This window comes from Microtus oregoni, unplaced genomic scaffold (genome assembly GCF_018167655.1).
Source record: "Microtus oregoni isolate MIOR12 unplaced genomic scaffold, Mior012 000018F_ref0000195, whole genome shotgun sequence".
Taxonomy (NCBI): domain Eukaryota; kingdom Metazoa; phylum Chordata; class Mammalia; order Rodentia; family Cricetidae; genus Microtus; species Microtus oregoni.
This window is the reverse complement of record NW_024543077.1, coordinates 18,953,238-18,963,605: the sequence shown is the minus strand read 5'-3', so window position 1 is coordinate 18,963,605 and position 10,368 is coordinate 18,953,238. Positions and strand designations below refer to the sequence as shown.

Here is a 10,368-nt window from a genome sequence, read left to right as displayed (position 1 = left end):
AGCTCTGGGGCCGCCAGGTAGGAGCGGCACTCAGCACTTTAATTCTGAGACTGAGCATGCAGCACTGAAATTCTTTTCATCCAAGTTACGTCCAAATCTGACACACAGAGTACTGCGCAGTCTGAAAGCATGTCTCTGTATGGCGGCAGGAATCCGCCATGCTCTTCTGCCTGCCTAAGTCTGATTCGGCCGGCTGACCAGGAGAGGGGAGCATGGCATCTCTGAGCTCACTTCCTCTTCCTCCCAGCATTCTGTTCTGTTTACTCCACCCACCTATGTTCTAACCTATCAGGGCAAGCAGTTTCTTTATTTAATTAACCAATGACCTTCCTCCATCAGTAAAGGAGAGAACAGGAGTGTACAGGATGTGTGATGCTCAGTGATTTCATGGGAATTCATTTTGATTAGAATCTTGTAGTTCTTCTTTAAGAAACAATTATATATATTATATATGTATATATATACATATACTATATATGTAGATTTGTTTTCGTTTCTTGTTTTTTGAATAGTGCTGTCTATTGATTTTGTGAACCATAATTCAATTATATTATTCATTGTTTATGAAAATGATGGACCTTCACCAGTTTGTACTCAGGATATTTATCATACTCTTTGGTGATAAACAGTTTTACTTTTCTCTTCTTGATCTCAGATGCTTGCTTCTAATTATTTAATTTTATTTTTCTTTTTTTTTTTTTTTTGATTTTTGAGACAGGGTTTCTCCATAGCTTTTGGTTCCTGTCCTGGAACTAGCTCTTCTAGATCAGGCTGGCCTTGAACTCACAGAGATCTGCCTGCCTCTGCCTCCCGAGTGCTGGGATAAAAGGTGTGAGCCACCACCGCCCGGCTTTAATTTTATTTTTTATTTATATTTTAATAATAAAACTTGCCTGAAGATCATAAAGTAAAACAGATGCCATGGCCAGCCTTACACCCCAGGCAATACTGACACACACCTTTAATCCCAGTAGTCACACCAAGTTGTTGTAGAGTCAAATGCTGGTGTCTCATATCTTTAATCCTATCACTAAGGAGTTGCAGATAAGAAGTGGCATGCCTGGGCAGAGAGAGAAATATAAGGTGGTAAGAGAGAGGAGCTGAGGACTGAGTGTTTTGTAGAAACAGCATTCAGTCTGCGGACTTGTAGAGACAGGATACCCCATTTGGTCAGTCTAGCGAAATTCATCTATTGGTTCCCTTGGAGGGGATGCTGAGGCTGAGGAAAAGTTAGATTAAGAGAAATGAAGACAGACTCATAGGATAGACTGAGAGGATGAAAGGTCAATAGAAAACAGTTTATTTCTCAGCCAGCATATATACTAAACACAGATCAAAAAGCAGTACAGTCAGCTCCCCACCTCCCTGCACTGTGCTTGGAGGCAGCTCAAACCTGTGCATTTTCTGATTCAGCTAAGCAGCTTCTAATCACTAACAAGGAATGCCCCTGGCTGGCCTACACTAGCCCACATCTTAATAGAAAAAATGGTCTCTTTTTAACTGGGCAAAATGTTTTTTTTTTTTTCTGTTGGCTAACACAGATGTTATTCACAGCCCTCAAGGTTACTGGAAGAAGAACAGCAGGCATGTTTGAACTTAAAGGGCTTCTTTATGTCTGAAATGACTCCAGATGATCATTATGATTATTAATATTATGGTAAAGGGATATTTGTTGTTATTCTCTCCCAAGAAATTACTCCAAGCTCGTTGCCAATGTTTACTTCCTGTCCATTAGGATTCAATTTTAACTTTAGTAAAACTTGCTACAATTTAAACTTGGTCAATTCTTGCTAATAGATGAAGTTTCAATTTTCTTTTTAAAATCAACTCAGATATGTTCCACATAACTTTATAGCTTTTAGTCTGTTTATATGGTAAAGATATCAATTTTAAGATAATATCTTTCCTCTGCGGTAAAATTCCTACAGGGGAATGGATGGAGCATAAAATGTCTAGAATGAAGACCATGAAGTGGTGGCTCATTCCTTTAATCCCAGCTCTTGGGAGGCAGAGGCAGGTGGAGCTTAAGGCCAGCCTGGTCTACAAGAGCTAGTACCAATACACATTCCAAAGCTAAAGACAAAGCCTTTATCAAAAAAAATGTCTTGAATGTAAACAAACTTCAGACCCAAACAATCTGTATGTACCTCCTATAATTTTATTTCCACTAAACCAATTTTTTTCTCTGCTTTAGATGATAATTCTCTTTGACTATTTAAATACTTGTCACATTTTATGATTTGGTTCTAATTACTGTTTTGAATTTTTTTTACTCCAACAGTGGGATATAGATGGTCAATGTCTTGCAGCAATTTCTGAAAATTATTAAGATTCCACAAATAATATCTCCTAATTTTTAACTTTTGGGGTAAAACTTTTGTAAAATTATTTTATATGCTGAATAATTAATAGAATCTCCTTTTTGTATATTTTCAGAAGTAATTTTTAATCCCCAAAGAGACAAAGTTTGCTTTACTTCTGCAAATATTTACTCTAAAGTATGTACATTTGAATCATCTAATATAATTCTGAATAATGTTGAAAACATACCTAACTTGAGTATATTTTCAATTGTAATAAGTAACAAACTACTAATGTGCAGTACTTTATATCCTAATTTGTTTATAATAATAACTTTCAAGGACTAGAAATTTTCATTACATGTTTAAATGAGTTGTATTAGGTAAAGTATCTTGAGTAAAAATATAACATCATAGACAGTATGTTTTAACAAAAATAATGCCAAATTAGTATCAAAAGGAAGCATACATATCTATATCAATGTAAAAATATATAAATAAGTAGTTACTTTTTAAACTTAATTTTAAAGATCTACTCTTTTATCTCATCATATGTATGTATCCCCCTTTATTCTTTTTAGAGCAGATTCAGTAATCTACACTTTTATCCTGTCATTTTGTCGGGTGGTTTTTTTAGGTGGATGTATATTTATGAGTATATAGAGGTGGAATCTGGCTATGTCCCTCTATAAAACCAAACATGTTATTAAAATAAAATTTCAGAGTTTCTGTCTCATGTCAGGAGCATGGGACAGAAAGAAATAAGAATTTAGAAATTTTTTTATTTTTCTTCATATCTATTTTTGTCTCTATTGTACATGCCATTGAATATTTATGTCTGTATATGTCTATATAAATAATGTTTTAGTTTTCCACAATGAACAATGAATTTTCCTGCATTAATTTTGATGTTTCCAGGAAGAATTTGGGGCCCCACAACAACAACTCAATCTGGTTGATATTATACATCATGATGATGATAACACTACTACAAGATCTGTTTTGAGTACCAGCTGCTCAAGATGGTTCCAACTTGGTTAGCTGAAATGGTGCACTTTTTACAATGTTCTGGACAGACCTCCTAATAGGAAGCTCAGAAAAACCTTACCAAATACTCAGAGGCTATTTGCAATTATACTAGACAGTAATCTTTGAACTTAACCATCATTTTACTTTCACAGGATCCCATAGAAAGAACATCGCCCCCTTGACAGCTGGAAGTAATTCTAAAAGACTACATCCCCTCTCCCAACAAAGTTTGTCCTCAGGGTTAAGAACATCATTTAGGGGTTGATTATATTTGGTATAGGATTGCAGGTTGGAGGGGAAAGTTTATAGGCTCAGGGATCTCTTTGGAAAAAATGGGAAAATTGGATGGAATAATAGATTAGTGTGAGCTTACACACTAATAATAGTGAGTAATAGAGTGAATGCTTGTGAGTTATAATTTATAGGCAATTGCATTGGTATAGATTCTTGTATATTGATATAATATTAAACTATATTGAATATTGTATGCATTCATGCTTCTACCTCTGCTTAAAACATTTTATATATTGATATATATTTATCATATTGCAATGTACATTTCTACCACTGATCAAGATAGTTATACATTGTTTATATTTTGAGGTCATTGTCCTCATTTGTTGCAAGTTGGTTATTGTATAATATTCTAATATGAAGTCTTAGTCTTTAAGTTATATAGGTATTAAGAATTATAGATCAGGGCTGGAGAGATGGCTCAGTGGTTAAGAGCATTGCCTCCTCATCCAAAGGTCCTGAGTTCAATTCCCAGCAACCACATGGTGGCTCACAACCATCTGTAATGAGGTCTGGTGCCCTCTTCGGGCCTGCAGGCATACACACAAACAGAATATTGTATACATAGTAAGTAAATAAATAAATATTAAAAAAAAGATCTCCCACTTAAAAAAAGAATTATAGATCAATAGTCATCTATGTTTGTCATACTTATAGTTAAAATAATCAGGTTCTTTACATAAACAGAGATTATATTCTGCATAGATAGGTAAGCTTCAACCACTTCAAAGAACTGTAGAATATGGCATATAAATAACTTAGGGTTCTGTTGAAGTGAGGCACTATTGCTCCTGGTAGCATTGATCTCTTCCCCAGAGAAAGTTGAGCACTGAAAACACTCCATTAGGAGCTTGTTTTTTTCTTGGCAAAACTCTTTTGAGCAAAGACATGCTCACGCCTCAACCACTGACAAGATACATAGTATCTGAAAATGGATAAGCAAATCTGTTAAATCTTGCCAAGAAAGGGTAAAATGGTTTTGAAAAATTCCCTACCTCTGAAAATGATCTGTCAGTTAATCTAGGTCTTAGCAAAAGTTAGTCCCTTCAACATTGCAAATGAGACTTTGCATGATTGCCCAGGTAGCCAGTTGTCTCTGTAATTTGTTGCACATTTTGAAAGCTGCTTGATTGCACTTCCTGCTTACTCAAGTAATATTTCCCTTCTCAGATTCAATGGAGTTGAAGACTAGATAGCTGTGGTTACTTTCCTCTCATGACTTGTCCAAATTATTTATTAAACAAGAATTAAACTAGTTAGGATAAGATAATTATTGAATATTTGTTCTTATTGTATATAATTTTGTATTGGTCTTAGAACTCTCTTATTTAAACAAAATGGGGAGGTGCTGTTGAAAGTCTTGCAGCCAGTGGTTTCCCATCCATTGGGACATGACATATTATACTATATTTGCCAATGCAGAGCATGAGTTTGGCCTCTTTTCTGGCTACGTGATTCAGATTTTAATCTCCATTCAAGCATAGGATTCTGAGTTGTGAGTCCATCCCTAAATAAATATACATCTATTTCTCAATTCTGAGCTCGTGCTGGATGTCTTTTAAGCATCCATCTTCCAGTATCACTAAATGTGAATCATTGAAATGACTAAATGCATTTTTTCCATTGTTGACCATGAACCAATAGTGATTGGGTTCACAATGTATTTGATTGAATGACCAACCTCCCAGAAAACATTATGAATTTGAACAAGTTTCTCTCCTTAGTGATTTTCTTTCAATTTTCTGTGAATCTTTAGTAGGAAAAGCCTTTCTAGATAAAATTCCTCACTGTATGCTTGGAGTCTCAATACCCTCAAGTAATTTCCTGATATTTATATCTACAGTGGTGTGTTTGACATTAATCAGCCAACTTCCTACTTATACTGAAATGCTTTTACCATTATTATAGGCTCAATCTCTAAATCATATAAGACATAGCAGAAACAGTTGTTATTCAGTGTTCAGGACTTTGGTAACCTGCTGTTTTGTTTTGTTTGCTTATCTGAGTAACTGTGGCTCTCAGTTCCTGAAAGTAAAGGGAGGCATCATTCCTGGCTCTATTTGTTTTTATGTTATTGGATGATGGCCCTGGAATGTAGGTTTTGTTCATGTCGAGTGTATGCTGCTGTGCTTAGCTTCATGCTTATCTTGAATTTTAAAATTTGACAGAGGGTATCACTCTGATTCCCAGGATGCCATGGATTGATAACATAAACTGCCTGAGTATTTTGAGTCATTAAATTGCAGTTGCATGAACTTTTTCCTGCTTGTTGTACTTGCTTTGATTCTTTTAAAATCAATATGACCATTTTATATGTCTGCATGGATATGCACCATATGGATACCTGGTCATCAGAGTGAACAAAGGATCTCAGACATCCTGACCATGGAAAAATGGAAAGTTGTGATCTCCATGTAAGTACTGGCAAATGTGTCCACCTCCATTCAAGATCAGCAAGAATGCATGCTGCATTACTCTCCTCTCTCTCCAGCTCTGTGTTGATTATTTATGACCAACATTTATATTTCTATTGTTTTCATCTGTCCATTGGTAACAGTTTTATATAGGCAGTTCTTTTCCTACAAAATGTTATTGGTATTGCAGTTTATATTAGGGTACTTCAGAGGTCTGGAAGATGAATACAGAACTGGAGTGAAAACAACTCTTTGAAGGAACTTCAATAATAGCCTTTCAGTTTTTCTATCCTATTGTTTGTTTCATTGAGTTTTGCAATGGAGATAGGGTCTTAATGTGTACTGCCACCTCTCCTGGACCTGATTGCATAGACTTGACTGGCATTCAACTCAGAGACAAATATATCCACCTCTGTTTTCTGAGTGTTGTGGTTAAAGCCACAATACATCAGTACGCCCAGTTTGTCCATCATTCTTTCCTTTCTGTGGTATGTATCATACAATTTTCTCATGCATACGATGTACTGTTGATTTTTTTTTCCTTTTCTCTCCCTGTTAATAGATACTGTTCATATAAAGTGAAATCCCATCAAAAGTGTGGAGAAATGACAGAATTGACTCTCCTTTTCCATTTTCTTCTAAAGTGGCTACCTATGTCATGGAATAAGAATGGGGAACAGCAGAATCATACAACTATACTTTCAAAGAAGTACGCATTTACAATGTTGTCACTGTTATGCTTACATTGTACACATGTGTGATATATTTTCAAAGGCAGTGACCTATGATGATGTGCATATCAACTTCACTCAAGAAGAGTGGAATTTGCTGAATCCTTCCCAGAAAAATCTCTACAAGGATGTGATGTTGGAGACCTTCAGGAGCCTAGCTACTATAGGTAAAAGTGAATTTATTTCATGCTTCAAAATATGGAGACAACTTTTTCTTGGTTAATTATTTTGTTCTGTAATTTGTCTTAGAAAGAAGAAGAATAAGCTGAACAACACAGTCATAGTTCTTAGATTCACTTAAGATAATAAGCTAATTGTTGCACAATGTTAAATAATATAACATAGATATTCTGGTACTGTATTTTAGGATACATTTGGGAAGACCTTAACACCAAAGAACATTGTCAATTTTCTAGAAGACATGCAAGGTAATTTTCTTGTGCAAGTTCATAACAATATGCCTCTGATGAGTTTGTAATGTGTTCTGGAACTTTTAAACAAAAGCAATAGTGTAAATAAACACAGATTTAAATGCATTGATGATTATTAAATTCTCACAAATCCGTATACCTCAATTTCCTGTATGTGGATTGCATTTTCAAGGCATTCATTTAAAAATGGTCAAGGAAGCAAAGTTTATACAGATAGCACCATTTGATTGATAGCACAATGAGAGCTATGTTGTAGATCTGCCAGTCCATTGGTTTCTTGCTATTCATGACATAAAATATATGCACATTTCAGTGATGATGAGTAGAGCTGCAAAACTTTCTACTAATTCAATAGCCCATGGTAAGCCTTGTATCACTCATATACTTTTTGTGACTGTGCTAAGTTTAGTGAAATCAGATTACTCAAGGGTCAAGGGGCATTTGTTGTGGAGAAACCTTAATAACTATACCACAAGTCTGTGAAAGTCAAACCTTGGGGATTTATTGTAGTAATCTTTTAGTCACTATTCTTCTTTTCATATATATATATGTGTGTGTGTGTGTGTGTGTGTGTGTGTGTGTGTGTGTGTCACTCTTGACACAAGTGTATGAGCATAGGGATATAGAAAGATTTAGCATACCTCTCCTTAAGAACAATAAGAGCAAGTAGATTCTACATGTTGAATTGGATCCAAGAATACAAAGTTAATTTATTTTCTACCATCATTGTTAATACATAAATACAAACTTATATTACAAAAAAAATCCATGAGTTCTAAGTCTGTGCAAATATTTCCGTGTGTCTTAGTTCACTTAACAAATGCATAATGATTCACAATATAGTAAAATTTAGGAATGCAGTAAAGTTGTTAAAGCACTCAGTATAAGCAATTCTCTTCAAAAATGTGAAAAATATCCTAGAAAAAATATAGGTATAGGTATAAATGAAAAGATAAACCATGACATAAAGGAATTTATCATAACAAATATTTTTCCAGATGCAAAATGACCCTTAATGAGAGAACAAAACATGATTTTAAACAAAGTTATAAAACCTTAATATTTGATTGCTTTTTACAATTTGAAAAAAATATGAAATTAAATCATATAGATATGAAGTTGAATAGTGCATTGAATGTGGTAAAACTTTTAAGTGTGTAAATTATTCTTCCAGGATTGAAAGAAATCAAACTGAAGAGAAGTTTTCAGTATATTCTCACTATGCTAAAGCCTTGTCTTATAATACTCATCTTCTAAGGAACGAAAAAACACATACCCGGGAAAAATCCTGTGAAATTAAGCAATGTGATAAAGCCTTTGCTTATCACAGTCATCTTCAAATGCAGAAAAGAACACACACTGGAAAGAAACCCTATGAATATAGTCAAGGTGATAAAGTCTTTGTTCTTTATGAAACACATCAAAGTCATAAACGAACACATACTGGAGAAAAATCATATGAATGTAATCTGCTTGGTAAGGTCTTTGCTGATCACAGTCATCTTCAAAAGAATGAAAGAATACATACTAGAGAGGCACCCTATGAATATAATCAGTTTAGTAAAGCCTTTGCTCAATACAGTGTTCTTCAAACACATAAAAAAACACAAACTGGAGAAAAACCCTATGAATGTAATCAGTGTGGTAAGACCTTTGCAAAAAATAGTACTCTTCAAACTCATAAAAGAACACATACAGGAGAGAAACCCTATGAATGCAATCAGTGTGGTAAGGCCTTTTCACAACACAGTACTCTTCAAACCCATAAAAGAACACATACAGGAGAGAAACCCTATGAATGCAATCAGTGTGGTAAGGCCTTTGCACAACGCATTCATCTTCAAATACATAAAAGAACACATACAGGAGAGAAACCCTATGAATGTAATCAGTGTGGTAAGGCCTTTGCACATCATAGTACTCTTCAAACCCATAAAAGAGCGCATACAGGAGAGAAACCCTATGAATGCAATCAGTGTGGTAAGGCCTTTGCAGTTCACAGTCATCTTCAAGTGCATAAAAGAACACATAGTGGAGAGAAACGTTATGAATGTGATCAGTGTGGTAAGGCCTTTTCTCGACACAGTGATCTTCAAAACCATAAAAGAACACATACTGGAGAGAAACCCTATGAATGCAATCAGTGTGGTAAGGCCTTTGCACATCATAGTACTCTTCAAACCCATAAAAGAGCGCATACAGGAGAGAAACCCTATGAATGCAATCAGTGTGGTAAGGCCTTTGTAGTTCACAGTTATCTTCAAATACATAAAAGAACACATACTGGAGAGAAACCCTATGAATGCAATCAGTGTGGTAAGGCCTTTGCAATTTACAGTCATCTTCAAGTGCATAAAAGAACACATACTGGAGAGAAACCCTATGAATGCACTCAGTGTGGTAAGGCCTTTGCTCGACACAGTCATCTTCAAATACATAAAAGAACACATACAGGAGAGAAACCCTATGAATGCAATCAGTGTGGTAAGGCTTTTGCTCAACACAGTGGTCTTCAAAAGCATAAAAGAACACATACTGGAGAAAAACCCTATGAATGCAATCAGTGTGGTAAGGCCTTTGCTCAACACAGTGGTCTTCAAAAGCATAAAAGAACACATACTGGAGAAAAACCCTATGAATGCAATCAGTGTGGTAAGGCCTTTGCTCAACACAGTGGTCTTCAAAAGCATAAAAGAACACATACTGGAGAGAAACCCTATGAATGTAATCAGTGTGGTAAAGTCTTTGCTCAACACAGTAATCTTCAAATACATAAAAGAATACATACTGGAGTGAAACCATATGAATGAAATCAGTGTGGTAAGGCCTTTGCAGACCCCTGTACTCTTAAAAGGCATGAAACAAAACATACTTTAGAGATACCTGTGGGTGGAATCTGTGGTAAATCCTTTTTCATAATCATCTATAAATATATCATCTGAGCCCTCCTCTAGAGATACTCTGAAGTTAATGTGTGTATTCTTCAAAAAATGACAAGAAATCATACTGTAGTGAAACCCTATTAGTTAATTCAGTGTCATAATGTTTTGTGCTTCATATTGGGGTAAGACTTTGTGTGTAATCAATCTGATAAAGCTTGTACATATTTCTGTAATCTTTTTGATGTGAGGAAAAAACTGGGGGCTTATTTTAAATTATTCTTCAAGAG

The 10,368-nt window shown here is 35.1% G+C and overlaps 1 protein-coding gene across 1 annotated transcript; it reads left to right on the top strand.

Moving 5' to 3' along the window:
* Positions 1-6,901: 6,901 nt before the first annotated feature.
* Positions 6,902-10,009, top strand: LOC121459023 (zinc finger protein 431-like). The gene is made up of 3 exons (XM_041668511.1): positions 6,902-6,935; positions 7,136-7,196; positions 8,374-10,009. Exons 1-3 carry the CDS (start codon positions 6,902-6,904, stop codon positions 10,007-10,009), a joined length of 1,731 nt encoding a protein of 576 aa, XP_041524445.1.
* The last annotated feature ends 359 nt before the right edge of the window (positions 10,010-10,368 follow it).

Coding starts and splice junctions, on each gene's coding strand:
- LOC121459023 (XM_041668511.1), top strand. CDS start 6,902: ATGTTGGAGACCTTCAGGAGCCTAGCTACTATAG. Junction 6,936..7,135: donor CAGGAGCCTAGCTACTATAG/GTAAAAGTGAAT, acceptor ACTGTATTTTAG/GATACATTTGGGAAGACCTT. Junction 7,197..8,373: donor TTTTCTAGAAGACATGCAAG/GTAATTTTCTTG, acceptor TTATTCTTCCAG/GATTGAAAGAAATCAAACTG.